General features: G+C 41.8%; 1 protein-coding gene across 1 annotated transcript in view; it reads right to left on the minus strand.

Moving 5' to 3' along the window:
* Positions 1–13,881, minus strand: part of CNKSR3 (CNKSR family member 3) — a 76,297-nt gene that overhangs the window by 28,808 nt on the left and 33,608 nt on the right. The window contains exons 2-3 of the mRNA XM_083348122.1: positions 13,315–13,478; positions 3,183–3,385 (exon numbers count right to left, since the gene is read on the minus strand). Coding sequence (XP_083204248.1) covers positions 3,183–3,385; positions 13,315–13,478 — 367 coding nt within the window. The remainder of the gene's footprint in view (positions 1–3,182; positions 3,386–13,314; positions 13,479–13,881) is intronic.

A 13,881-nucleotide genomic window follows, 5' to 3' on the forward strand; every position in this document is an offset into this window, starting at 1 on the left:
TTGCCCAAACTAGGTAACATCACTGATGTGCAGCACTGATTATGTTACGTTTGGGTAAAGAAACGTCTGCAAGAAAACAACCAAGCTCAGAGAGCAGCAAGGAGCCCTCAAAGAGAAGGGTTTTCTAACCCTGTCCCCAGACTTTATTCGCTCCCAAATTATGCATTAAAAGCAGCTAAAAATGCTCTCACTGCCACAGCACCACCAATTGCCTCTCACTCAACATTTTCACATAAGAACAAATGATTCTGACTGATCTGTGGGACAAAGTAAACAAAGACGAACACTCGGCTAGGCAAGAGACGAAAACATCACTTATCTCTTGGCAGCAAAACCAAGGGATACAAATTAATGAACGCCAACATCCACTGTGCGTGCGTTTGGTTTGAAAAGTCAATTCTGATAGCAATTTATGCAATTTATGAGCAGCCCACTGAACTGCAAGGTCCTACATTAAAATACAAAGTTATTTTTTAAGGACAGTATTTGTATTTAATCTCACTCTAAAATAGAATTGGGTTGGAAAACAAAAGCCCTTTTTTTAGAGAGCCAGTCACCTGATTCTCTCAGTATCTGCAGGAGAGGTCAAGGCAGAGACAAAATCAGCCTGGGAGGTAGAGATGGCATATGAGCTGTCTTTCATCCTGTGGAAGCATCTATCTCCTTATAAATCCAGGGAAAACAACTGTACCGGGAAGCTTCCAACGCTCTAAACCAGACATGTCAAACACAAGGCCCGGGGGCTGGATGCGGCCCGTGAAGTGGATTCATGCGGCCCGCGAAGCCATCCTGGAAACAGTGAGGGAACGGCCCCCTCTGCCTTGGCCCTGGCCCAGAGACCCTCCTCCTGCCAGAGACCCTCAGATCTGTCCCACTCCTGCCCAGGCCCCCATAGGCACCCTTGATGCGAACGATGTAGAGCTGGCCACGCCCACCCAGTAGGCCATATGCACTCTAGCCACGCCCACCCAGTAGGCCACACCCACCCTGGCCATACCCACCCGGCCACCTGAGGGCAACCGCAATGCTGATGCAGCCCTCAATGAAATTGAGTTTGACACCCCTGCTCTAAACTAAAGGTGGGGAGTCTGCTCTCATGTAGCAGCCATCCTGCTAGAAATGGCTGCTCTGAAATCCAGAGAAAGAAAAACATGGAGTCCTTAGTGCAGAGGTCACCAACCTTTTCATGCTGGCGACCCAGAAGGAAAGGGAGCAGGTGGGAAATTTGTGCGCACATGTGAACAGGGCTGCACGTGAACAGGGCCGCACGCACCTGCACAGGGCTAGCAGTCCTGTTTGTGCATGCGTGCAGGCGCTAGCCACCACCACTGCTAGCGCAAACAGCTCTGCGATCTCTAGCGCCAGTGGGGGTGAGTGTGCGCACTCACACGTGTGCGCCCTGGCCAGCCTGTCCCGCCACCCGATGGCCAGTAGCCCATGGCCGGACAGTGGGTCACGGATCGTAGGTTGGGGACCTTTGCCTTAGTGCTCTCTGAGTTTGGTTGTTTGCTTGTAGGGAGGAATGCCGCCTGTCCCCTTGGCTTTAGTTTGTATTTAAGTCTTATTAATCTTATCTCCTTTCATATTTATATTTTTACTATTTTGGAAGCTGCCCAGAGTTACTGTATTGGTGAGATGGGCAGCATATACATTTAATAAATAAGTAGTTATCCAACTATGTAACATCATCGGTACTAGTGAGTGTGAGGTTTGCTCCATGTATATATACAATGTATACACTTCCTCCCACTTCCCACTGGTGTGGGGGTGTGTGTGTGTGTATACACAGAAAAAAGAACATACTTCAAAATGCAAAGCTAAAGGTATTTCCCTGAAGCCCTTTTGTACTCAAACAGCAGTTTTATGTGAAGTGACAAACTGAATAGGCCCCCTGCTTCTGCACTAGTTAAAGTGATGGATTACAACTTGGGAGACCAGGATCAACTTTTCATTCATCTATGAAATTCAACAAATGATCTGATGCAGGACGTTTTGCTCTCAGCACAAATTGCTTCAGAAGGCTCTTGAAAGGACAAAATGATGTGTGCAGTTTGGATTTGAAGCAATCAAAGTGCTAAGGATTAGCACCGGGCCCATGCTGTACTGTTTTTGCAGCTCCTTGAAGGAGATATAACTTTTCCTGGGCTGATAAAAGTTTGGGCTTCAGAAAAGTTTGAGTTAAGGATATTCTTAAACTGAACTATTTTCCTAAGCTTGCAAAGCTGCTGCTTAAGCTGAGGAAAAGAAGCAGTTCCTAAGGGATTACCAGAAGGTACAGCAAGGTAACTTGATGCCAGATCTGAACTAGCATTGTCTGCTTCGCCTCCAAATATTGCACACCAATAAGTTTATTGAATGTTAATTTTTCTGTCCTTGGTTATGTCATACAGTGGTTATGTCTTACTGTAGTCTAATCTTTGAATATTGCTTGCAATCACAAAAATGCAAGCATACTTCTCTGCTTGCATAAGAACATTTCAGCCTTCTAGATACGTAGGTAGGTACGTAAGAAGACAGACAGGTAGAAAGGAAGGAACAACAAAGATGACCCAAGTCTGGGAAGAAAGTTTAACTGAAGGACATCCTGGAATCTCTCTCAGAATGTCTCTCCTCTACATTTCCAGTCTCACAAGCTGGAAGATAGCACAAGAGGTTCTGTGCTATCTAAAGGCAGAGTGGCAGGATCTTCTCACTGTCATCTTCCACTGCAGTTGTCACTACACTGTAATCCACAATATTAGCTAGAAAGTAAAGAAAGACATTTCTCCCAACATATTTCTCTTTAGGCCTCTGACTTGGTTCCTTTCATGCCCCGCTGAGGAAACAGGCAATCCAGGCTGCAATTCTGCATCTTCTCATCTGGGAACAATCACCACTGCACGCAATCACGCTGCCTTCTGAATATTTCTGTTTAAGAATAAATTGCAAAATGTAAACCAGCCTGGTTACCATAATAAGGAATTTGGTCGCTTATAGGTGACCTGTGTTTTAAAAAAGGGAATCCAAGGGAGATTAAAAAAAAAACAAAAAATATATTTCTGTTGGCTCACTTAAATATCTGCCTTGGCAAAAAGATGGGCAAAAGGAAAAAAAAATCTTACTACTAAGCCAAGAATATATCAACCCCTAGACACATGAATTACCTCCTTGTTTGCTGAGTTTAACAGCATACTGACTCTTACCTGTCCAACCATGTCAGCAGAGCCTTAGCAGCACCAATGAGTTCTACCACGGAGGTAAGGAATTCATTAGGAGGTTTACGTGAGCTATTTCCATCATAGTTTGAACTCTTCCTCCGGGTGCCAATGTAGTTTTGCAGATTGTTGGATGCAGCTCGTAACTTAAGAATCAAGTTCTTCATGTTGTCCGTTTCAAGGCCATAATTCTACAGAGAAGAGAATAATTTTTAAAATGAGTGTCCTTGGTCTCTCATAATGTTCACTGAGCGCCCAAGGTGGAAGCAAAGGTAGATTATCAGGAGGCACATATAACGCTCCATAAACCTGCATACAGGTAGTCCCCAATTTACAACAGTTTATTTAGTGAACATTCAAAGTTACAACAGCACTGAAAAAGTGACTTGTTTTTCACACTTAACAACCACTGCGGCATCCCCATGGTCACATGATCAAAATTCAGGACACTTGGCAACTGACATGACATTTGACTGTTGCAGTGTCCCAGAGTCACGTGATCAGGTGTGACCTTCTGACAAGCAAAGGCAACGGAGAAGCCACATTCACTTAACAACCGCAATGATTAACAACTGCCATCATTAACCGCAATGATTAACAACTGCAATGATTCACTTAACAACTGTGGCAAGAAAGGCTATAAAATGGGGCAAAATTCACTTAACAACTGTCTCGCTTAGCAACAGAAATGTTGGGCTCAGTTGCGGTTGTTAAGTTGAGGACCACCTGTATTTTTATTTGGTCAGGGAGGATTTAAAGGAAAGGTCCATGGTTACCCAGTGAGCACTTTAGTAATTCTTTCCTCCTCTAGAGCAGTGGCCCCCAACCTTTTGGGCACCAGGGACCGGTTCCGTGGAGAGAGGGTTTTCCGCGGACCGGAAGGTACGTGGTTTTGTGTGCTGCCTGCATCCCGCGGATGGGGCTTTGCTTGTTTGTGCAGACCAGTTGCTGGCATGCCACGGCCCGGTACTGCTCCACAGCCCGGGGGTTGGGGACCCCTGCCCTAGAGGAACTGAGCTCAGTTGTCTTTAATGAAACTTCGAATGCAAGAGAATCCCTTCTGTTCTCAGCCAGAAGACTAAGAATTCTGAGACGGCACACAAACCATCCTAAAACTGATAAAAATTAAAGCTGTGCTGCCTTCCCCAGATTCAAAGGGGAAACATTTCTTTGGAGTGCTAATGGACATATAAGTACAGGTAGTCCTCAACTTACAATAGTTCATTTAGTGACTGTTCAAAGTTGCAACGGTATTGAAAAAAATGACTTATTAGACATGGGAAGGCCTGGGGGGAAAAACTGGAGAATTTGGGGGGGGGAGGTTTTTTCCCTTTTTTCCCAAAAGCTTTTTGGAAACAAATGGAGGAAAAAAAACACGTTTTTTTCCCAATTTTTCCAGTTTTGTACCCAGGCTTTCCCATCCTAACTTACATTTATGACTGTTGCAGCACCCCCATGGTCACATGATTTACATTCGGATGCATGACAACTGACTCATATTTACGACGGTGGCAGTGCCCCAGGGTCATGGGATCCCCTTTTGCAACCTTCTCACAGGCAAAGTCAATGGGGAAGCCAGATTCACTTAACAACCGTGTTACCAGTTTAACAACTGCAGTGATTCATTTAACAATTGTGGCAAGAGAAGTTGTAGAATGGGGACAAAACTCACTTAAATTTTTTTTCACTTAGCAACTCAATTATGGACGTAAGTCGAGGACTACCTGTATTATCTGAGTGCAACTCTTTAAGCGGTACACATCTTTTCCAACAACATGACTATAGCTGTGGGGAAGGGAAGCACAGATGTATGATTTACAGGAAAGATGCAGATCTGTTAAGATACCATGTGGCCACCCCTTAGACCAGGGATGCTGGCTTGGGAATTCTGGGAGTTGAAATCCATAAGTCTTAAAGCGGCCAAGTTGGAAGATCCATGCCTTAGACACTGTGAAATACCATTTAGCCTTTGAAACCAAAGAACTGCACAGCTTACACTCAAAACCATCACATGAGCTGGTAATGAAACTTAAATCATGCATTTTCAGGCCTTCTACATGAACTGATTTGATATTTTAAAGCTGTTAATCTAATATCTACTTCCTTAGAAGGAAACTCCACTGAATTTAATAGGATTCACTTCTAAGCAATTATGAATAGGATTATCCTACCAAGTCAGCTGAAAATTACCAAGAGGGTGGGGGGAAATATTAGTTTTAATAACTCAATTAAAACCATACTTTTGATTGTTAATATATGCTATTCCAAACACTTGCTGCATTAAGTTTTTTTACAAATTAAATTTGTTGCAATTAAAATTTGTGTTTCTATTACTGCATGTCTCCATGCATATTATTACAGTCTGAATATTTCTATGCTCACATGAAAAGATGCTCACAAAGAAAGTTAGCTAAACACAAGCAACCAAAGTTAATTTAGTGCTAAAACTTTTCAGAAGTAGGAATGCCAATTAACTGATAACAATATTTTGGATAGAATGCTCTCAGATTTATAGACATAGATTAATCACACATTCCCTCCCGCTCCCCCCCAAAAAAATGCTGTGTCAGCATTATATTTTAAATTAGAGAAACTGATTTAAATAATTTCACAAAATTCTTTCAATCAATTTTTGATCCTCCATGTGACCATAATTAAATTGCATTTCATGTATGATATTTAATTGATTGATCAATACACGCTGCTTCAGACACTCACATATGTTTAAACTCATCCCTGGAGGTTGAATTTAATCCTCTTAAGAGGATTAAAATAATGGTTATTAGTTTAAAATCAGGATCAGTTCTGTCACCCAAATTATTTTGTTTCAAACTACAAGAGGAGCCTCCATGAAAAATGAAAGAAAGTACAGGAATATTTATTTTATTTTATTTATATTTTTTTATTACATTTATATCCCGCCCTTCTCCGAAGACTCAGGACGGCTTACAAGCTTAGCAGTAGCCTTCATTCTATGTATATGCCTGCTTGTTAGGGCTTTCACCCCCCCCCCAAGTGGCATTATTACAAAGTCAGCTTAATTGCCCCCAACAATCTGGGTCCTCATTTTACCTACCTCGGAAGGATGGAAGGCTGAGTCAACCTTGAGCCTGGTGGGATGCGAACCTGCACTAATTGCAGGCAGCTGGTGTTACTTAAGGAGGCATTAGCCCACTGGTCCACCAAGGAATATGTTAAACAGAGAAAGTAATACTTACCATTTTTTTCCTACCAAATTATGCATGTCTGCATACTCAAGTGCAAAGCATAAACATTAGAAAAAACCACCTTAAACCAGTTTTAAAAACGTCTGGGGCATGTGGGCTGAAGCAGTAGGTTAATCTACAGGAACCCACTCCAACCGGTAATAATTGCACCAAGGAACAGTTAGGCACTAGGGGTTAACTATATAGCAATAGCACTTAGAAATTTATATACTGCTTCACATTGCTTTACAGCCCTCTCTAAGCAGTTTACAGAGTCAGTCTATTGCCCCCAACAATCTGGATCCTCATTTTACTGACCTTGGAAGGATGGAAGGCTGAGTCAACCTTGTTACAGTTAGCCTGCAATACTGTGTTCTAACCTCTGTGTCACCATGGCTATATATGGCCAAACAGAAGTTGCCTCTTTCCCCTTTGGCGGGATATCTTTACTACTGAGTTTGATCTTAATTTGATCCCGGTTTGTTCATTATGCGCACATGTACTGGCAAATGCATTTGCTAAAGTCTAAGTAATAAGTGAAAAAGAAACACAGCTACTCACGTAGAGAGGTTTAGATCTGAAGTTCACATTTGCTTGTGTATATAATTTTCCATCATTTTCATTTCACTTTATTACTAGCCATGCTTTCTGAGACTAGGCTTTCTTCAGGGTACAATTAAAAAGCAATAAAAGATAAAGATTCCCTTGAGTCAAGTCAGTTCCTTGTTACCTTACAAATAATATGTCCATGTAGTTTGCTTGGTATCAATTTGGAAGTAGTGTGCTATTACCATCTTCTAGAAAGTTGTTTACAACTTCCCAGGACAGCCTGCAGATTTGGGTCTTGTGGGTGGTCTCACATCCAAATAATAAGCAAATTATACTGCTTAGCTTTTTCTGTATTATCCAAGTGTGTTCAGGCTGTTATGGATTAAGAAATGAAAACACCCCAAACTGGATTGACCACATCCTCCAATCCTCTACCTAACCAAATTCTCTGATGGTAGTTCATCAGCACTCTGTTGGATCACTTTCTGGTTCACATGTCAATCATTGCCTTGCTTGCTTGACCTGCACACCAATGATGATTAATTAAGATGGAGTAACTTAGGCACAAAATGGTCTAAATTATTGCCAGAAGACACTTGAAGCTTTTTTCAATGATCAGATCTGCTGTCTCATTGTGCACCTGGTTCTTTAGAATTAAAAGATGACTAGGCATCATTGTCCCTACTGCTTGTCCCTACTAGGCATCATTGTCCCTACTAGGCATCATTGTCCCTACTGCTAAGCTTGTAAGCCGCCCTGAGTCATTGGAGAAGGGCGGGATATAAATGGAATTAAAATAAAAAAAATAAAATAGCATCTCCTACATTACTTTTCTTAGAGAAAACTCCCTAGCTATCTCAGGAGCATCAGCAAGTGAAACAGTTCACCTAGAACAGGGGTACACAACCTTGGCTCTTTTATGACTCATGGACTTCAACTCCCAGAATTCCTGAGCCAGCTATGCTGACTCAGGAATTCTGGGAGTTGAAGTCCACGAGTCATAAAAGAGCCAAGGTTGCCTACCCCTGACTTAGAGTGACATTTGCAGAAAACAAACAAACAATGAATGAATGGTTGCACCATGGAATCATGTGAATAAGAGCGATGAAACAAATTTATTTCTTCATTTTTCCTGGGTCTACAGAATAGCAATAGCACTTAGACTTATATTCTGTTTCACAGTGCTTTACAGCCCTTTTTAAGCAGTTTACAGAGTCAGCATATTGTCCCCAACAATCTGGGTCCTCATTTTACTGACCTCGGAAAGATGGAAGGCTAAGTCAACCTTGAGCCTGTCAGGATCAAACTCCAGGCACATTCAGCCTGCAATACTGCATCCTAACCACTGCGCCACCACTGGGCCACTGAGCCAGGACTCAGTTATCTCCCTTATGTTATCTATATGAAATTTCAGGAGTGATACTTCAGAATGGAGTATCATCAGTATACAGGTGTTCAATTAGACAAACCTGGAATTATATGGAGATAGATCAGTTCTAGATGAGGCTGCCCTAACCTTGAAGATCCTTGCTTTGGGGACCCTCCTGTACCTGCAGTTACTGCTTGAGCAACTGTGTGGCCTTTTTCTGGAGGAGGACCCCCTAGGAAGTGATTCATGTTCTTATCACCTCAAGGTTAGATTATTGCAACAGTCTCTACATGTGGCTACTTTTGAAGATGGCCCAGAAGCTACAATTGATTCAAAACACAGTGGCTTGATTAGCAGATTCACCCATACTGAAGTCATTGATTACGAACAGGCTTCTGAGTCAATTCAAGGGACTGATTTTAACTTTTAAAGCATTAACAGGGATTGGCACCCATGTTTTAGCAGAGTCATCTTGACAAGAATCTCTGCTCAAGAATCAGCTTACCCTATGTATGTGTCCTGAGAAGGGCACTCCATGTCTCCAACCCATGTGAGTTAAAAAGCATGGAATCCTCTATACGATGGGTGTCAAACTCGCCATGTCACGTGACGTGTTGTGACGTATCGCAACTTTTTTCCCATTGCCGGAGCTGGGGTAGGCTTGACCTTTGCATGATGCAACTGGACTGCAGGCCGGCAGTTTGACACCCCTGCTCTACACCTTACTCCCTAAACCAGCTTTACTTATATTTCATAACACAGTTAAGATTGGACTCTTGGTATGAACTATGGAACTGGGCTACATTGGTAATTCTTTTGGATCTTGTTCCTTTATGGTTTTATTCTTTTAGTTTGGTTTTGTATACAGTACTATCTTGAGCTGTTTTGAATTAGGTCTATGTATTATATTAATATGAATATATAAATGGTGGTTGAGAGGAGAGAGAAAAAAAGTTGTGCAGCATTCACACAGGAATAATGTGCGAAACAAGCACTTGAAATATCTCTAGGCTCTGTGGAGGACTTCATGCTCATGTTGATCTTCATGCTTTTCATGGTGAAAAGTCGGCAGAGTTTCAAGATGGAGTTTATATGCATGTCCTCAATCCACTGTGTGCAAAATACGCAATTTCTAGAAATATTTCCCCCCTTATTTATGTAGGCAGTTGCATAGCATATCTCACAAGCTCAATACACCTTTTCATCACACAGAGAAAAACACACACATCACTGGGAACACATGAAGGTCAAACATTCCTGTCTTGTTAATCATTAATCCAAGTAAGTGTGGATCAAGTTGCCTTTGACAGGGTTTCCGTAAAGCTTATTAGAAATTACCCAGGAATAATGCAGAGGACTGTAATGCAGCTTACCAGACAGGACAGTGAAAAGTGAACATTGCCTTCTAGTATTCAGTGTTTTAAAGGATAGCATGAAAAACAACCTGCACACAACGCAGAATTATTATTATTATTTAGCACTTACACAGCATTTCAAAGCTGCAGGCAGAACTGAGCGGTTTGTATTGTAGTCAGCGTTACAACAGTCAACCAGCCATCAGTGTACTGCTATTATTTCCACTCTCTCCTCCCAGGAGAATGAAACTAATTTTAAGGCCATTTGTGGGTAAGTCGGGATTAACCAGCTAACACTCCAATCCTCTTATATTTCTCACAGAGGTTCCTAGAAGGTAGGGAGAATTATGTGGCCCTGACTTCTGTCTATCTAACTACCTACCTATCCACCCAGACATCAATTACCTTCAAGCTGATTTTTTTATCAACTGCCTAGACAAGGGGTAGGCAACCTTGGCTCTTTTATGACTCATGGACTTCAACTCCCAGAATTCCTGAGCCAGCATGGCTCAGCATGGAAACCTCTCCCTTTCCCGTCAGCATGGCTAGCTCAGGAATTCTGGGAGTTGAAGTCCATGAGTCATAAAAGAGCCAAGGTGTCTATCCCTGGCCTAGACGATGAGCGACAAACTCGATTGTGTCACGTGAGGTATTGTGATGTATCACAATGTTTTTTGCCCTTGTGGAGCTGAGGTGGGCATGGGCTGCACATGACACATCCAGCCTGTGGGCCGCCAGTTTGATAGCCCTGGCCTAGACAGTCCCTGAAGTCTTCTTGGCAAGATTTTAAAAGTGTTTTGTCACTGCCTTCTTTCTTGGGCTAAGAAAAAATGATTGGGCTAAGGTCACCCAGCTGGCTTTGTGTCTAAGGCAAGAGCAGAAAATACAATCTCCTGGTTTATAGACTAGTGCTTTAAGGACTACACCAACCTATCTATGTTAATATATACCCACTTTTTTATTGTCCAGCAAATGGAATAGCATTAACATGAGTTGAAGCTGGGAATGAGCGGCCTACACAACTTTTGGGCAAAGAAACTAAATAGATGATTTATTTGAATTTCTCCAAGGGGAGAAGACGCCTCTTTAATGAGGATAGTAATCCCACCACGGAAAAATCCAATGGGAAGAACTACATCTTCCAAGCCAGGGAGGCAAGAAAGCCACGTTCTGCTGGAGAAGTGACTGTACAACAAATGGCAGGACATCGAGATGAACTCTTGACCATCTCATAACTAACTAAATCCAAGAACACTGCTTATTTTTCTGAAATTCTATTTCTCCAGCTAGAATGAGCATTGATAGGAAAAAATGCAAAATTTCTCTATGCGTATTAGGCAGATTTAACCTAAACAACATCAATTATTCAACCACCTTCAAAACAAATGAACAGGATACCTTGTTCATGAAGAACATTTGACAATACTTCTTCAAGAACTGATCTACCACTCACAAAACACTTCTCCAATGAATTGCGTGGCAGCAACCCTGGTGTCTTCTGAGCAGAAGATAAGAACATTTCAACATTTTAGGAGCTGGTCTTTCTTGCTGACCCAAGGAATATGAATCACAGAGTGGGTCTGACCGAACAGTAATCGTAGGTTTAGCACCGTGTTTCTCAATTTCTGCAACTTTAAGATGTGTGGATTTCAAACTGGCTGGGGGAATTCTAGGAGTTGAAGCTCACACATCTTGAAGATGCTATGGTTGAGAATGTAGATCAGGGGTGTGTGTGTGTGTGTGTATCAGAATTCATGAGGTATAGCATCTGGCTTCATATTATAGCATATAAAATGGCCCCATTTTATTTGTATAAATAAATTATTGTTCATATTTATATTTATAAATAAGTGTGTGTGTGTGTGTGTGTGTGTGTGTGTGTGTGTGTGTGTAAAATGGGACCATTTTGTATATTATAATATGAAGCCAAATGCATATACTTCAAGAATTCTGCTTCCAACAGGACGTGGAATGGCATTTTGACTAATTCTACCTAATGTATTAAGCAAGAAATTAATTGGCAAGGTCCAAACTGAAGAAGGAACACTACTTCGACAAATGTTAATTTCTTTTCACTTTATATCCCTGTTTAAAAAGTAGAACAGAAGAACGTCCTTAGGTATTATTCAAAGTAAGATTGTATTCAATAATTTCAGTAGTATCTATGATAGGCATATGTTTATTGTGTGACACTAAACTCCCTTACTTCAACATAGAGAGTAGTATTTATTGAGAATTGCCAGGTTAAATATGTTTCTTAGCATCCTTTAAAAAAATTGTCTGCAACTGTATAACTGCAAGGAATGGGTCTGATTTAAGTCAATAGTTTTGCAAGCCTAATGCATCTGTTACAGCTATCTCTTTTTTTCTTTCCAGTCTATCAAGTGCAAATGATTACTGTCCTAGCCCTCTGAAGGCAATTTGCACAGGGAACCCAAAGCTCTGCCCATTTTAAGAAGAATACACTTAAATGCAAGAAGTGTTACATAATGAATGGAATGAAGCCGGTTAAGGGCAAAAGTGTGACGAAAAATTCTTTCCCACCATTCTCACTGATGAAACACTATATGCTTTTGGCACCCGCTCATAGGATTGAACAAGCACTTCATCCAAATGTATTCCTACCGTGAAATAAACTACACAAAAGCAACAGCCATTAATGAAAAGGGTGAGAGTGAAGGAAAGTATCTTACTTTAAATATTTAGAGACAACCATGTCTATTTTTGCATGAGGGAGAGGGGAGGAGAAAGTCATCCATGAAAGATTTCCTTTCCAATGAACTTGCTCTGTCATATGAGTTGAAAAGCTCCAAAACCTGACCAGAAAACCATCCTTCCCAATCCTCAAAATACAGATTTCCCCATATGAATGCCTCCTTGAAAAACCCTTGGTCCCCTCTCACTTTTGCAGAACTTAGAACATGGAATGCATCCTCCCACATGTCTTCAACTAGACCAGGGGTAGGCAACCTCGGCTCTTTTATGACTCATGGACTTCAACTCCCAGAATTCCTGAGTCAGCATAGTTGACTCAGGAAATCTAGGAGTTGAAGTCCATGAGTCATAAAAGAGCCGAGGTTGCCTACCCCTGAACTAGACCCTTTATAATCGATGAGCAAGATATACAACAAGATATGACCAAATCACATTTCCAATCATCTCTCATCATTAGGCCAGCTGAAAAATGCTGGAAAGATAATACTTGGAGACCCATGTGTTAGCCATCCCTGCTATGCACACCCCATAGAACAAACTCCCCAACCTTTCCGGGTTGGCGGCCTGGAGGGAAAGGGAGGAGCAGGGAAATGTGTGCACATGCGAGCATTCGCAAATGGGCGCATACATGACAGCAGTGCTAGTGCTCCCGCACATGCGCAAGCGGGCCACGAGCATCCGGGGCGGTGCTAGTGCCGGTGCTCATGCACATATAGGGCGCTAACACCTGCACGCATGCACAACTGGGCTATTAGCGCCCGCGTGACACTGGCGGTGACGCTAGGACCCCCACGCATGCACGCAAATGGGACCGCTAGCATGAGTGGACAAGGTTCACACACATATGCACACACTCACCAGCCATTCCTGCAGCCCAGTGGCCAACAGGTCTACAACACATCTCAACATTGATTTGATCAACTCACCAGTGCACAGAGGAGATCCACAGCCTCTAAAACAAGCTCTTGGTGTCCAATCCGGGTGACCCCGAGTTCTTCAAGATCTTGGTGGGAAATCTGCAATAGCTGAGCACCATTTATCTTCTCTCGTTCAAACTTTGGGACATACTGCTGAAGACAATCATCCAGACCTACATAAAAAAACCCAGAGCCAATGTAATCATATTTCTTTATTTAATTTTAATTTAAAACCATGCACATAAATATCCCTACAACTTTTAACCCTGGTAAATAAAACATTCCATGTACCAATTACACCTAATTAAAAAAATTAAAAATAAAAGCAGAAGAGGCAAAAAAAATATTGAAAGCAGAGAAACATTAAAAATACAAATGTGTCTGTGTTTTTTTTTAAAAAAAATGCTTACTTGGGATAACCTTGTTGGAAAATTCTCAATGCCTCTAAGTCAGGGGTCTTCAAACTTGGCCCTTTTATGACTTGTGGACTTCAACTCCCAGAATTCCTCAGCCAGCATTCAGGATTCACACAATTTGACCTTGTGCTCTCCAGACCAAAAGTACTGTAATAAATTG

The sequence above is a fragment of the Vipera ursinii genome (assembly GCF_947247035.1).
Source record: "Vipera ursinii genome assembly, chromosome: 1".
Lineage (NCBI taxonomy): Eukaryota > Metazoa > Chordata > Lepidosauria > Squamata > Viperidae > Vipera > Vipera ursinii.